The sequence below is a fragment of the Sceloporus occidentalis genome, unplaced genomic scaffold, assembly GCF_023333645.1.
Source record: "Sceloporus occidentalis isolate IW3139 unplaced genomic scaffold, rSceOcc1.0.p SCAF_58, whole genome shotgun sequence".
NCBI classification, from domain to species: Eukaryota; Metazoa; Chordata; class Lepidosauria; order Squamata; family Phrynosomatidae; genus Sceloporus; species Sceloporus occidentalis.
In genome coordinates, this window is record NW_028317038.1 from 3,712,579 (window position 1) to 3,729,758 (window position 17,180).

Below are 17,180 nucleotides of genomic sequence, written 5' to 3' on the forward strand. Positions count from 1 at the left end.
GGTTCACCCGTTGGCAGGGTATGGTGCACATCCGATGACATCTGGGACTCCAAGCGAGGATATCTCCTTTCTCCCAATCGATGCATGGGTTGTGATACCGCAGCCAGGTATAACCCAATATAAGAGGTGCATGGGGTGACTGAATGATCTCGAATGAAGCAAGTTCTTTGTGTGTTGCCCCTATATACACCGTAAGGGGTGCTGTTTCTTGCGGAACCATTCCTTGACCCAAAAGACTACAGTCAACAGCAGTCACTACGGAAGGGCTCCTTTTCGACGGGAGAGGCAAGTGATGTCATAGTGCCCTCTGTTTATCAAGGAACATCCCAGCAGCGCCAGAGTCTATGAAAGCTTGGGTGACCACTGAGTGGTCATGCCACCTAAGCGTTACAGGTATCATCATACGGGTTGGAGGAGTAGTGATGGTCGTGCTTAGGGGTTCTCCTCCATTGATCCCTAAGCTCTCTCATTTCCCAGGCGCACAGGACAGGAACATAAGAGATGGGCAGACTTGACCGCAATAGAAACCGTAACTCCTTCTTCTTGTCTTTTCTGCTTCGGCATACGATTCCTATCTCCATGGGTTCATCGGTAGGAGGGCAGGAAACAGCACGTGGGACGTGGATGGAGAGGAAAACGGTTGGGACCTCCTGGTCCTCTCTTTCTCCGTGTGTCTTTCCTGTAAATGCTTGTCTACACGTAAACAGAGGGCTGGGAGCAGCAACCGAGAGGTAGTACCAAAATCTTCAGGGCTGGGATCTCTGAGCTAAAACGGGGTGCGGGATGATGGGGTAACAGCCAGAGAGCGTATAAGTTCTGTCATGGTGTCAATTTTCTGATCCAAGGATTGCAATTGAGAGGAGTGCGATGTAAGTATCTGGTCTTGGAGTACGTTCGCCATCTCCGCGGGGTCCATAGTTGTGGCCCGTTAAGTGTGTTATGCAGGGCCTAGGACAGCACTGGTAGACGAACCCACAATGCAGAGACAGTAGCGGACTCACAAGGTAGCAGGTGCAGGTAGAGCGATCCAAAGCAAACAAAACAGTTCAGGGCCAGAGGCAGGGAATCAAAGTTAGGATAAGCCGAGGTTGGGCAGGCAGAACAGGATCAAGGTGGATATCTCAATAGCCAAAGTTCGGTACACAAAAGACAGGTAAACAGGTAATGCGAAAGCAAACAGAAACCCGGGGCACAATAGCAACGTAACTCTTTGAACGGGCATAATACAATGGAAAAGGCAGGTTTAAATAGGGCCAGGGGCGGGAAAACGATAAAGAAACCAATGGGAGCGATATGACGTCGCCGTGGACGAGACTCGCCGATGCACAGGTCACTCTGCAGATGTGTCCTGTGCACATCATCACGCGGAGGAGCCGCGTGTGCAGCACCACGCGAGCAAGGCCCACCAGCGGCAGACTGGCGTGGGACCGCGGTGGACACAGTAGGTGTAACAACTCCACTGGCCTCCACAGTCATCAGATCTCAATCCAATAGAGCACCTTTGGGATGTGGTGGAACCGGAGGGTTTGCATCACGGATGTGCAGCCAACAAATCTGCAGCAACTGCGTGATGCCATCAAAATCTCCAACACCTTGAAAAAAGTATGCCACGAAGAATGAAGGTTCTAGCAAGGTGTATCTAATAAAGTGGCCAGTGAGTGTGTGTGTATATCTATATCTATATATACATACAGTATATATATATATATATATATATATATATATATATATATATCATCTCACTTCATAAATATGTATCCGAAATTTACAAAAACAAATCTTTTTATATTATCACATAAGTATTTTACTATCATTTAGGTGTATGTGTCACTTGTTAGTATCAACACCGTTTATTGACAAAGCAGATAATAAAATGACAGTGGACATATCAAGTATATCGGTACAAAGCAAGTCAAAAGTAACATGAGTACACAGTTTCACAGGAGCATATAAGTATGGGTCACATAGCGCCAGAGAATACATCGAAAACTGCAATAGGCAGAGGTAAAGAAACCGAGCCACCATTATCTGTAACAACAATATGACCCAACAGCAATGCAGTGAGCATTAAAGTATCATTATAGCAATACACATGTTACAATGTCGTTAATCCAAAATAAACAGTGAGTGAAAAAAAAAAAAAAAAAAAACCAAACAAAAGAACATAACCATGCTCCAAGGAAACAACACATCTGGAAACAAAATGTAGATTCGCGCAGACCCAAGGGCCCGAAAGCAGAAGACTAGGAGAATCCCGAGCGTAGCATCGATCCACCAGCCACATCGTGAGGCGGTCGCAGCTAGTGCGGAAAATAGAGGTCCAATATACGAGGAGAGGAGACGAAAGTCGACCATGGGAGCCATTTAAGCCCATTGGCATATTCACGGCCCTGAGCAGAGGCCACCAGGTCCTCCATGTGAGAGAGAAAGTTAACCCTCGCTACCCAAGCAGATAGTGGGGGGGGGCCGCGAGTTTTCCAGAATCGGGGGATAACGGCCTTCGCCGCCTGGAGCAGGTGTATGGCCAATGATTTTTTATAGGAGGTGAAGGAGGAGTGCGTGTGGTGTAAGAGGAGACCCTGGGGAGAGGCCACGCAGTCGGGATCTATAATATCCTGAATGACCTTCACTACAGCCTGCCAAAAGGGACGGATATCAGCGCAGTCCCACCATATGTGTCTATAGGTGCCGTCCTCGACCCCGCATCTCCAGCAAAGAGGGGAAACCTGGGGGATAAAACGATGCAATTCAGCCGGAACTTTGTACCAGCGGGACAGGAGCTTGTAGTTACACTCCTGGACCAGACTGGCAATGGCACCTTTGTGAGTGAGCTGCAGTATTTTGTCCCAATCAGCATCAGACAAGGAGATTTGTAAGTCCCGTTCCCACAGACTTAAATAAAAGGGCTTAGAGTGCCCATAGGCCTCCTGCAACAGAGCGTATAGCCGAGATAACAAATGAGCGGGTTCAGAACCCAACAGGCAAAGTTGCTCAAAGCCCGATAAGGGCCTAGTGAGCCGGGTGTCAGGCAATAAAGAAGAAATATAGTGCTTGAGCCCATGGTATGCTAAGGACAACTGGAAGGACGGTGCGCGAGGGTGTAAGAGGTCTGCAAGGGAGCGGAACGTGCCCGACTGCAAGACGTGGCAAAGCCGCAAAGGTCCCTGTCCGTGTGGAAGTTAATTAACCGAAGCACGTCCTGAGGGATATGTATAGGCAAATCAGGGTTGTGTGTCAGTGGGAGAAGCGGGCTCGGGACGGAGGTGAGGGCAGTCCCCTTCGCTACTCTACGAAAGGCCTTCAAGGTGGCCGAAATAGTGGGGTGATAAGGGAGCGTGCAACCCCCGGAGCCATGTGACAACCAAGGGGCCGCCGAGATATCGGCGACAAAAAAAGAGTTTTCCAGTCGGGTCCAGAGCTTGGGGACCGCTATCGACCATTCCACCCCTCTACGTAAGTGGGATGCCAACCAATACCACTCTAGGTTCGGGAGGGCCATACCTCCGTGCATTTTGGACCGAGACAGGTGATTAAAGGACAGACGAGGAATCCTCTCCCCCCATACAAAGCGCATAAAAACCCTATGGCAGGCACGGAAAAAGCTCCTGGGTAAAAATACTGGCAAACATTGAAAGAGATACAGAAATCTTGGAAGGATGTTCATTTTGATTACCGCTATACGGCCAAACCAGGAAATATGGGGTACGGACCACCTGCGTAAGTCTTGGGTTACGGTAGCCAATAATGTGGAAAAATTTAGTGGAATAACCTGGGAAAGATCGGACGGGATCCATAAACCCAAGTATTTAAAGGCCACGTCCTTCCATTTAAAAGGAAAAGAACGGGACAGGTGCGAACGCAAATCGTCAGGAATGTTGACGCCAAGAATTTCCGATTTCTGTAAATTAATTTGGTAATTAGAAAGAGTATTAAAACGTTTTAATTCCGAAATGATGTGGGGCAAAGAAACAGAGGGATTGGTGATCATACACAGCATGTCATCAGCATAGATGGCAATTTTGTGGGTGGTGGAAGCAATGGTTAATCCAGTGATCAAATCATTATCCCGTAGCGCCTGAGCCAGGGGCTCCATCGCCAAAATAAACAATAATGGGGAGAGAGGACACCCCTGTCGCATGCCATTCTGCAGGGTAAAGTGCTCCGAAAGGATGCCATACAAGGCGGTGAGTAGGTTGAGGAAAGGGCCCTGGATGCCCAACTTCCGCAATACCCTAAACAGGAACACCCAGGAAACCCTATCAAACGCCTTTTTGGCGTCCATAGAGACCAAGGCGTAAGGTACGTTGTGGGCGCGTGCATACGCAATGAGATTAAGTGTGCGGATCGAATTGTCTCTGGCCTCCCTGCCCGGCACAAAACCGACCTGATCCCTATGAATAAGGGAGGGGATGTAGCGTTGCAAACGAAGAGCCATCACCTTAGCTAAAAGTTTTATGTCCGTATTAATCAAGGATATGGGGCGGTAATTAGCACACAATTCCGGATCCTTGTCCGGTTTGAGGATGACCGAAATGTGGGCGACATTGGACTGGGGGTCAAGCTGCGCTCCAGCGGCCAAAGTATTGAAGAGAGTGACTAAATGCGGGCCCAGAACGGGAAAAAACTTTCGGTAGTACCCAGTGGTAAAGCCATCTGGGCCAGGGCATTTGCCACGGGGGGTGGATTTTAACGCTGCCTGAATCTCATCCCCAGTAACAGGAGCGTTTAAAAAAGCTAACGCGTCCCCGTCCAAACGCTGGGGTAAAAATTCCCTTAAATAATCCTCAATGCGACGTAAGTGGTCAGGGGAACCGGCGGCCGGGGGTGTTAAATCGTAAAGGGCCGTGTAATAGGAGTGAAAACATTTGGCAATGTCATGGGATTCATAGTGAAGAGATCCGTCTGGGGATCTAATTTTGGGGATATAAGAGGAGGCTCTTTGGGCACGCAAAGCTCTGGCCAGCAATTTACCTGATTTGTTCCCCCATTCATAGAACAATTTTCTAGTCAAAAGAAAATGGCGTTTTGTAGTGCTATCTAGAAGGGAGGCCAGTTGTTCCCGCAGAGCACGCAATTGGGTCAGAATCTCAGGGGCCAATGTGAGTTTGTGCGAGTGTTCCAATCGGTGAATCTTACGTGTGATGTCGAGGATAGAGGCCAATTTTAACCTCTTGAGAGTGGCACCAAGTTTAATCAGGTGACCACGTATAACCGGTTTGTGGGCCTCCCACACCACGGGGAAGGGAAGCTCATCTGTAACATTATCCTGGAAATAATTGCGGAGATGCGTTGTAAGATCCGCAACATGGTGGGGATTATCTATTAAATTATCATTCAATCTCCAACACCAATGTTTGGGTGAACAAACCCGGAGGCGAAGTGTGAAGTGTGTCGGGGCGTGATCACTGAGGGTTTGTAAGCCGATGTCAGAATCGTGTAGATGTAGAAGGTGGTGGTGGGAGAGAAAAAGGCTGTCAATCCTTGTGTAACGGTCATGAATGTGCGAATAATAGGTATAGTCCCTAGCTGTCGGATGCTGTGACCGCCACGTATCAATCAACTGGTGGAGGTGCAGGGCCCGTTTAACTTTCGTAATGTTGGAGTAGGGAATGGATGAGGTGCGTGCGGAGGAGTCCCTATGCGGATCTAAAATCATATTTAAGTCCCCCCCAAAGACATTCAGACCATCCTGAAATGAACCAAACCGATTCAACATGCCACAAAGGAAAGAAGACTGATTACGATTAGGTGCGTAAACATTACCGATCGTGACCTTTTGGGTACCAATGTAACATTTCAGGAATATAGCCCTACCCTCAGGATCCCTCCAGACATCCAGGAGTTGGAACGGAATGGATTTATGGATAAGAATAGCAACCCCTTTAGTTTTCGAGTCAGGGGCACTTGCCAAAAAAGCGTGTTGGTAATATCTATTGGTCAGACGAAACTCCCTGTTAGCGTTGAAGTGAGTCTCCTGAAGGAGAGCAACATGAGTTTTTTGGAGTTGTAAAGTGTATAAGACTTTCGATCTCTGTTGGGGTTTATTCAAACCTCTAACATTGAGAGAGGTAAATTTGAGTATGTCAGGTACCATAAGGCGAACGTCTGGAGGAACCCCGCTGGCACAGTGTCATCCCTGGAGCCAAAAAGAAAAGTAAGAAATAATAAAAGAAAACAAGAAAAACCAACCACAAAAACAAAACATAACAGTAAATGTATGCAACGATATTAGATGCCGTAGCATCGAGTATTGAGCCAGACGACCTTGGGAAAGGTCGAAATCCTGTGCCTGAACCCAACGAACGGGTCAAGCCAGTAGACTCTCGGGGGGTGGGCAGAACTGCCCGTTAGGAGACACCGCCAAAGGCGAGTACGGGAAAGGGTGGTAAAGGGAGATAGAGGAGAAGTATCCCGCTCCATCTAGCCCTAGGAAGACAAGCCCCCCGTAATATGAACAGAACATGCCAAAAAAACACAAATCTATGTGTGCGAGTATACCCCACTGGGGACCGCAATAACGGGCGGTAAACGAGGTAGAAACAGCTACCATGCGGCGATGGGAGTGAAACACCCGTGTACAGGTAAGTGAAAGTGTAATAAGGCGGTGAAACGGCAAAAAAACAAAAGCCGACGAGCAAAGGAAAAGAAAAAATACCCTGGTTAGACGACGAGTCAACAGTAGGATGAGACCGCACTGCATAGCGTCCGTGGGTCCCAAGAACAGTCAGACCACAGCCGAAACACCGACGAGGATCCTGAGGAGCAAAAAGGTAGTAGAGTACCGTAATCAAGGGGTGTCTTGATGCTTGTGCTTCTTACGCCTTTGCGGTCTGGGAGACCAATCTTGTGAAGGGTCCAGCAGAGTCTCCGATGCAGAAAATGATCCTGAAAAATGGTGATAGGGTGCGAGTCCCATAAGCAAGTTGCATTACTCCTGTAATGGCGCATGAACAACATCCCTTGGGGGTGCGGATCCCGTAGGTTTCTGACGGAGAGCCCTATGAGCCCTGTCAAGATGGATGAGTGTGTCAGTCGGCCTGTTGAGAATCTTATTAAAGATAATTTGTAGCGTCGGGGAAATCTCCTCATGAGTAACCGATTCCGGTATACCACGGACCCTCAGGTTATTTCGCCGGCCTCGGTTATCGAGGTCTTCCAATTTCCTGGTGAGTTGCACTAGAGCATCTGCCTGGCCCCGTAGCTGGGAAGTCAGAGCGTCAACGGTTTTACAAATCTTTGGCTGCGCGTCTTCCAGAGAGGCCACGCGGTCGCCAATATGTCGTATGTCTGCTTGTATAGCAGAAAGACTCACGTGGATGCCTTGCGTAGCCCTGTCGACAATCGCCGCGATATCATCCTTAGAGGGTAGAGAGTCGAGCTTGTCGTGCCATAGGCGATCTGCCCGGTGAGTGTGAGGTGTCTGCGAGGAAGCACAATCCTCGTCGGCTGGTTCACTTGCCGGACTCGCGGGAGAAGATGGCGGCCGTTGCGAGGAATCGCGGGAGTCCTGGTCGGACGGCGCGGTGAAGAAGGAGCGCACGGAGGTAAGAGTGGTCCTGTCCTTGGACCCCGATGGCTTCGGGGTATTTAGCTTAGAGTGTTTGCCCATCTCGGGGGGTTTAGCGAAAAACCGAAGCCTATTAACGAGCGTGATGCGCGGGAGCTCAGGACTTATGCGTCCATCTTGTTCGCTGGTCGGCCACACCCCCCGTATGTGTCACTTGTTAACTTGTTAATTTTAATAACCACACCCTATATTGAATATTTAGTTAGACTGCATGTGGCAAGCTTGACATGTGGTAACCAAGGGCCTATTGATGGTCCATAAGAGTCCCATGTGACAGGGCCAGGCTAGCTGGCTCATATGTTCATAGGAAGTTTAGCCGGGTCAAGGAGCACTTTTGTGTCCAGTTCTTGATACTGTGACCTGGCAATATTTTATATTGTGTTTTATTGTATAACTGGCCCAGAGACTGAATGTGGCTGCAGCTCCAGCCTTCAAAAGAACAATCAGGTAACCTGGCTGGGGCTTGTCATGGAGCTGGCTAGCCCGACCGACTCCCTTAGCCTGGGACAACACACTTTCCCCGGTTCCCCAGTCACTAGCTGAGACTCAGTGTAGGGTAAAACCAAACGAAGACTGATTTATTTCTCACACACAGGGCTGGATATATCCAGCAAAACACACATTTACATAAAACAAGATATTGGGATACAAACCGCCCCCTTAATCTGCCTCCCAGAGACAACAGGGCAGTAACGGGATTAACAATACAATAGGATCCCAACCTCCACTATCTATTGCTAGCCAAAACCAGTTCCAGGGATGGCCGGGGTAAATGTCTGTAGTAGTGGAACTGGGGGGAAGGGGACAACGTAATAATGCACCATGGGGTGAAGGGGTATGATATTAAATTAAAACAATGGCGGTCACTCCCTGCTTGCAGATCCTGGCTGTCTGCTGGAGATAATCTCCTCAGCAAGTGATGACATGATATACTGCTGGGGGTAGCCACAGAAGTCTTTACAAACCCAGGGCCCATAGTCAATAGGGAGGAGGCTGGCAATCAGGCCTCTGCAGTGGTCCCAGTGATGGAGGGTTCCGTCACAGGGCTCTTAATCAGACAGCACAGCCCTGTTTGCCTAGACGGCACCCGCACTACAGGGGGCATAACACAGGTGGGGGAAAACCATTGTATCCCTTAATCCCCTCACCTGATACATTGCCTGTATACTGATGGGATTTGTGATGGGATGTGGCTGACGGGATTGGGGGTTGGGTTCAGTGCTCATTGAATTGAGATTATATATAAATTCTGTGTGTTTCTAATAAAAAAGAGCTCTTGTTTTACTACGAATGGTGGTCTGACTGATCCGTGGATAGCAGGAGCTATCCGTATGAGGGACTGACTGGTGATTCCTCAGCCCTCAAACAGGGGTACCCAGCCTTGGGTACGGTGACCCTGTAACATCCCAGAGTAAATGATCACATGTATGGTCAGATGTTGGTCCTCCCACTGTAGGAGAAGTCAAACAGAAAAGTCAGTGGCTGAACCCCCAGTTAAAGAGGGCGTGCAAGCATAAGGAAAGTGATACCTACCCTTATCTTAGTTAGGGCAGAAAGGGAAGATACATTATATGGCAAAAGGTATGTGGACACCTGACCCTCACACCTATATGAGCTTATTGGATATCCCATTCCAAAATCAAAGGCATTAATATGGAATCACCCCTCTATAACAGCCTCCACTCTACTGGGAAGGCTTTCCATGATATTTTAGAGTGTATCTGTTGTCATTGATATTGGACAAGGAGGCCTGACTCTGCGTTCCAATTTATCCAAAATGCATTCAATGGGATTAAGGTCAAGGCTCCCAGTAGGCCACTCGAGTTCCTCTACACCAAACTCATAAAACCATGTCTTTATTGACCTTGCTTTATGCAAAGTGGCACAATCACACTGAAACAGGAAAGGGCCATCCCTAAACTTGTGCCACAAAGTTGGAAGAAAGTAATTGTCCAAAATGCATTTGTCTGCTGTAGCATTAACATTACTCTTTACTGGAACTAAGTGGCATAGTCCAAAACCCTGAAAATATCCCCAGACTTTTATATCTCCTCCACCAAAAACTTTACAGTAGGTACTAAGCATTCCAATAGGTAGTATACTCATTGCATCAGCCAAACCCAGATTCACCAATCAGACTTCCAGATAGTGAACAGTGATTCTTCACTCCTGAAAACCCATTTCTCCCATTTTTCTGAGAACCCACTGCTCCAAAGACTCATAGAGGCATCCCTTACACAACTATATTCAATGCTTGGCATTCGGCATAGTGATCTTTCATCACCTGTGAGCAACTGCTTGGCTATGGAAACCCATTTCATAAAGCTCTTGATGTATAATGTTTCTGCTGATGTTGCTTCTAGAAACAGTTTGGAACTCTGTAGTGAATTTTTATATGATGCGTGCTTCTGGACTCAGCAGCTCTGTGAGTGAGTATGGTCTACCGCTTTGTGGCTGAGCTGTGGTTACTCCTAGATGCTTCCACTGAACAATAATAGCACTTACAGTGCAGAATACTGGAGTCAAGCTATCAGACACTTTCAAATCAGTGGTCATGCCATCAGACGCTTTTTCTTTAGATTAGCAAAAGGTGCATTAGACCTGGAAATGTGATAATAATCATATAATGTTACAATTTTTAGTGGATTTTGCAGAGTTCTCACACAAATATATCTCCCTGCAAAATTAGATACGTTTATAAAACAAATTAAAGGTAAATATCCGCTCATATCTAGCAAATTACCTTTTATAACATTTCTGCATATATTACAAAATTCCACCGTTGGACCAACACATTTACACTGCACATATCTCACACACACACCCCTATATAATATCTTACAATATGGTGCATTTTTACTGTGGAAATTTAAAGATATAGCACCCCAAATAGCAGTGCAGTACTTGATAAATGCCATATTTCAACATTCTACATGGGGTTAAAAAAAATTCCCCCATTGAACCAAAACAGTTACACTGCACATATCTCAAACATAACCCCCTCTATTATTTCTGAGAATATGGTGCACTTTTACTGTGGAAATTTAAAGCTATAGCGCCCCAAATATCAGCCCAGTAGACAGCAACTGGCATTTTTCAGCATTCTACAGAGGATTAAAAAAAAATTCCCCATTGGACCAATACAGTTACACTGCACATATCTAAAACACATGCCCCTCTATTATTTCTGAGAATATGGTGCATTTTTACTGTGGAAATTTGAAGATATAGTGCCCCAAATATCAGCCCAGTAGCCCTTACGAAAAAATGACTGCAGTTTTTCTGAAGTAATACTGCAGTTTTTTGGACATGAAAAAACTGCAATACTGCACTTTTACGGCAGTATTACTGCACATTTACTGCAGTTTTACTGCATTTGTACTTCACTGTACTGCAGTTTTACTGCACATTTACTGCACTTTTTTTTATATTACAAACCTACAGTTGTACTTCAATGTACTGCAGCTTTATTGCATTTGTACTTCCGTACAAAAATAACTGCAGTAAAACTGCAGTACAGTGAAGTACAAATGCAGTAAAAGTGCAGTAAACGTGCAGTAATACTGCCGTAAAAGTGCAATATTGCAGTTTTTTCATGTCCAAAAAACTGCAGTATTACTTCAGAAAAACTGCAGTATTACTTCAGAAAAACTGCAGTATTACTTCAGAAAAACTGCAGTAATTTTTCGTAAGGGAGCAACTGCCATTTTTCAACATTCTACATGGGGTTAAAAAAAATTCCCCCATTGGACCAATACAGTTACACTGTATATATCTCAAACACATAACCCTCTATTATTTCTGAGAATATGGTGCATTTTTACTGTGGAAATTTAAAGCTATATGGCCCCAAATATCAGCCCAGTAGACCGCAACTGACATTTTTCAACATTCTACAGGTGTTAAAAAAAATTCCCCCATTGGACCAATACAGTTACACTGCAGATATCTCAAACACATGCCCCTCTATTATTTCTGAGAATATGGTGCATTTTTACTGTGGAAATTTTAAGCTGTAGCGCCTCAAATATTAGACCAATACATAGCAAATGGGATTTTTCAAAAATCTACAGGGGTTAAAAAAAATTCCCCCATTGGACCAATACAGTTACACTGCAGATTTCTCAAAGACATGCCCCTCTATTATTTCTGAGAATATGGTGCATTTTTACTGTGGAAATTTAAATCTATAGCACCCCAAATATCAGCCCAGTAGACAGCAACTGGCATTTTTCAACATTCTACAGAGGGTTAAAAAAAATTCCCCCATTGGACCAATATATTTACACTGCACATATCTCAAGCACACCCTCTTCTATTATTTCTGAGAATATGGTGCATTTGTACTGTGAAAATTTAAAGCTATAGCGCCCCAAATATCAGCCCAGTAGACAGCAACCGTCATTGTTTGAGATATCTGCAGTGTAACTGTATTGGTCCAATGGGAGAATTTTTTTCAACCCCTGTAGAATGTTGAAAAATCTCAGTTGCTGTCTACTGGGCTGATATTTGGGGCCCTATAGGTTTAAATTTCCACAGTAAAAATGCACCATATTCTCAGAAATAATAGAGGGTTATGTGTTTGAGATATATACAGTGTAACTGTATTGGTCCAATAGGGAAATTTTTTTTAACCCCATGTACAATGTTGAAAAATGACGGTTGCTGTCTACTGGGCTGATATCTGGGACGCTATAGCTTTAAATTTCCACAGTAAAAATGCACCATATTCTCATAAATAATAGAGGATGGTGTGTTTGAGATATTTGCACTGTAACTGAATTGGTCCAATGGAGGATTTTTTTCTAACCCTCTGTAGATTTTTGAAAAATCCCATTTGCTATGAATTGGGCTAATATTTGGGGCGCTATAGCTTTAAATTTCCAAAGTAAAAATGCACCATATTCTCAGAAAAATCGAAGGGCATGTGTTTGAGATATCTGCAGTGTAACTGTATTGGTCCAATGGGGAATTTTTTTTAACCCCCTGTAGAATGTTGAAAAATGGCAGTTGCTGTCTACTGGGCTGATATTTGGGGTGCTATAGCTTTAAATGTCCACAGTAAAAATGCACCATATTCTCATAAATAATAGAGGGGCATGTGTTTGAGATATGTGCAGTGTAACTGTATTGGGGGAATTTTTGTTAACCTCATGTAGAATGGGGGTTATTTTTTTTAACCCCATGTAGAATGTTGAAATATGACATTTATTAAGTACTGCGCTTCTATTTGGGGTGCTATATCTTTACATTTCCACAGTAAAAATGCACCATATTGTAAGATATTATATAGGGGTGTGTATGTGAGATATGTGCAGTGTAAATGTGTTGGTCCAACGGTGGAATTTTGTAATATATGCAGAAATGTTATAAAAGGTAATTTGCTAGATATGAGCGGATAAAAGCATCTGATGGCATGACCACTGATTTGAAAGTGTCTGATAGCTTGACTCCAGTGTGCAGAATGAGTAGGGCAATTTCACAAACTGGCTTGTGGCAAATGTAGCATAACAGTTGAATACCCCCACCAACATTTCAGGTTCCGAACATTTCAAGTGAGTACCTACTCCTCTGTTTCCCCTGTCTCTCTCATTGAGAGCTTTTTGAACAAATATTATTTCACAAATAAGATGTCAAATCAAAACATGGAAGTATTTGATTGCAAACCTCAGGAGAAACCCTAGGTCAAAAAGACATAGACATGCATTCTTAAACAAGAAATGCTCACCTTTTTGGTACTGGAGCCACAGTTGCTGTTGCACTTTCTTGCTGGGAAATCGGATTGTACATGTAAGTTCTGAGCCATACAGTGCTTCTGAGATGTAGTGAGAGCCAAATAACCGCATGACACTTTGTAATTCTTCTCGGCTACTCTGAGAATTTAGGATCTTTAGCACATTAGCAAGTCCTGCACATAAAGAATGTTCTTTAATTTAGAATGTTAAAAATCATGTAAAAGCATTATTTCACATACAGTGTGTCACGTGACTCCGCCGTCGTCTGCCTGCTGGGCGGGCCGACCTCCATACACCCTACATCCCTAGCAACCAGGGACGCCGGGGAAACGAGTCGGCAGGAGGCCCGGCCCCAAAACACTCAGTGTCCCATCTCCCATATCTTAAATTCTCACTGTGAAAGGTACATACCGTATGGGAATAAAAGAGTCAGGAACAAGAGAAAACCAATGTGGATAAATAAAAATGTAAAGGGGGCAATAAATGGCAAAAAAAAGGCATTTAAGCTACTAAAACAGGAAGGCAGTGAGGAAGCACTAAAAAGCTATCGGGAAAAAAATAAAATATGTAAAAATCAGATAAAAGCAGCAAAATTGGAGACAGAAAGACTCATTGCCAAAGAGAGTAAAACAAACCCCAAAATGTTCTTTAACTATATAAATAGTAAAAAGGTTAACAATGAAAGCGTTGGCCCCTTAAAAAGTAATGAGGGAGAAGTTATAGACGGGGATCAGGAAAAAGCTAATCTATTAAATATATTCTTCTCTGCTGTATTCACAGAGGAAAATGAAATGCCAGGTAATATACAGCAGGATGAGATAAATGCCCCAGTACATGTCGCCTGTCTAACGCAGGAAGAAGTGCAGTGCCGCCTAAAAAAAATCAAAATAGACAAATCACCAGGTCCAGATGGCATTCACCCCCGCGTTCTAAGGGAGTTAAGTAATGTAATAGACAGACCCCTATTTCTAATATTCAAGGACTCTATAGTGACAGGGTCTGTTCCCCAGGACTGGCGCATAGCAAATGTTGTGCCAATATTCAAAAAGGGGACAAAAAGTGACCCGGGGAATTATAGGCCTGTTAGTTTAACTTCTGTTGTGTGTAAACTGTTTGAGGGTTTCCTAAGAGATGCTATTTTGGAGTATCTCAATGAAAATAAGTGTATGACTCCATATCAGCATGGGTTTACAAGGGATCGGTCCTGTCAAACTAACCTGATCAGCTTTTATGAGGAGGTGAGCTCAAGACTGGATCGGGGTGAATCGCTGGATGTCGTATATCTTGATTTTTCCAAAGCATTTGATACGGTGCCACATAAAAGGCTCGTACATAAAATGAGAATGCTTGGGCTGGGGGAGAATGTGTGTATGTGGGTAAGTAACTGGCTCAGTGATAGGAAACAGAGGGTGGTTATTAATGGTACATACTCTGAGTGGGTGACTGTTGCTAGTGGGGTACCACAGGGGTCAGTTTTAGGTCCTATTCTTTTTAATATATTTATTAATGACCTTGTAGAGGGATTGCATAGTAAAGTATCAATCTTTGCAGACGATACTAAGCTCTGTAACGTGGTTAACACAATAGAGGACAGCGCACGATTACAAATGGATCTGCATAGGTTGGAGGCTTGGGCTGGGATGTGGCAGATGAGGTTCAACACAGATAAATGTAAGGTTATGCACATGGGGAAGAAAAATCCAGGCTGGGAATATGTATTAAATGGGAAAACACTGGGGACGACTGACATGGAAAAGGACTTAGGAGTTTTAGTTAACAGTAAATTTACCTGTAGCGACCAGTGTCAGGCAGCTGCTGCTAAGGCAAATAAAATCATGGGGTGCATCAAAAGGGGCATAGATGCCCACGACAAGGAAATAATTCTACCCCTGTACAAGTCACTAGTCAGACCACACATGGAATACTGTGTACAGTACTGGGCACCAGTGTACAAGAAAGATATAGTGGAGCTGGAGAGGGTTCAAAGACGGGCAACCAGAGTAATAAGGGGAATGGGAGGACTACAGTACCCAGAAAGATTATCAGAATTGGGGTTATTTAGTTTGGAAAAAAGACGGCTTAGGGGGGACTTAATAACTATGTATAAATATATAAGGGGACAGTACAGAGATCACTCCCAGGACCTATTTATACCCAGGACTGTATCTATAACAAGGGGACATCCTCTACGGCTGGAGGAAAGAAGGTTTCTACACCAGCACAGACGGGGGTTCTTTACAGTAAGAGCGGTGAGATTATGGAACTCTCTGCCAGAGGAAGTGGTGATGGTAAACTCAATAAAAGAGTTCAAAAGGAGCCTGGACGTGTTTCTTGAAAGCAATAATATTACAAGTTATGGATATTAGATTAATAGGGACAGAACGTTGATCCAGGGATTTATTCTGATTGCCATATTTGGAGTCGGGAAGGAATTTTCCCCCTGGTATGGGGCAATTGGCATCTGCTTCATAAGGGTTTTTTGCCTTCCTCTGGATCAACACAGTAGGGACACAATATGTATATAGGTTGAACTTGATGGACTTTGGTCTTTTTTCAACCTTATGAACTATGTTACTATGTTACTAGCGTCCCATCTCAGCCAAGGGACCCCTGTACTTCGTCTCCATGGCGATCAGGGATGCCAGAGAGACAAACCAGGGAGGGAATCAATCCCCGCAAACAACGTAATGTCACCCTGGCAACCACGGATGCCAGGGAGACGAACCAGGAAGAAGGCCGGCCCCCACACTCAGCATACCGCCTCCCTGGCATCTGTGGTTGCCAGGGAGACAGACACGGTTGCTCTTGGTCTCCACGGGTGTTCATGTTTGCAGAACGAACCATGGACACCTGCGGAGACTGATTACAGCAGACAGAGGGTGGAGTTCCACCCTTTACAAATCCTTAACAGCTGAGCTGTCATTGCTCAGTTGTTCTGTGGTAAAGCTGGAATTAGCTGCGCTCCTACAGAGATTCAAATTGTTTATCGTTATGTGACCCTTGGCCTGATACTACCGATTCTGAACCTGTGCTGCCTGGTATACTGACTGTTGGACCTGCCTGACCAGAATTTCTGCCTGATCCCTTCAATACTGTGTTTCTGCCTGATCTCTTTGAGAGCTGCAATTGGGTTCCTACCTGAGATCCTGACACAATGATTCATCAATCAGAATCTCTAATGTATGTGTATGTATATTATGACAAACCCTGTAGCATTAGGGCCATAAATGTCATATTTAGGGATCCTAAGCACAGTCCTCTAGGGCAATCAGAGTCAGGAACACCAGCTTGTAGCAAAAGAGTGCTTTATTTTAACTGTTTAGATGCAACACCCCAAAACAAAATCATAAAAAGAAACACCTAGCTCCCAATTGGAGCCCTACCCGGGCGCCGGGTAGGCAGCGGGGTTAGGATACAGATCCCCCGCAGCGGTGCAGGGGACCTATATCCTACTCTCGGATGTGCTCAGACAGCCTCCCCTGCCAGCACTTCCCACGGGGGGGAGTGCCGGCACAGTAGATTGTCTAAGCGCATCGCGCAGATGTTCACCGGCAGCGGCGATGCGAGCATAAACAACCTCCGCTGCCGGCACGTCTGCACGATGTGCTTTAACAATCTCCATTGCCGGGAATTCCCACGGGGGGAGTCCTGGCAAGGGAGATTTTTAAAGCACATCTTGCAGACGTGCCGGCAGCGGAGGTTGTTCCTGCTCGCATCGCCGCTGCCGGTGAACGTCTGCGCGAATAATCTTCCTTGCCGGTACTTCCCACAGTTGAATACGTGTTATGTGTAGATGTCCTCCGCCGGCCCCGCAAGACCCCGTGGAGTCTGCACCGGTCTTGTGGGGGGGCATCTAGGGGACAGAGTGGCAGCATATC

General features: G+C 45.3%; 1 protein-coding gene across 1 annotated transcript in view; it reads right to left on the minus strand.

The window, feature by feature from the left end:
• The window catches only part of LOC149287625 (astrotactin-2-like), a 782,689-nt gene that overhangs the window by 359,524 nt on the left and 405,985 nt on the right, over positions 1 to 17,180 (minus strand). Inside the window, exon 17 of the mRNA XM_089492656.1 lies at positions 13,296 to 13,475. Within this exon, the coding sequence (XP_089348782.1) occupies positions 13,296 to 13,475 (180 nt within the window). The remainder of the gene's footprint in view (positions 1 to 13,295; positions 13,476 to 17,180) is intronic.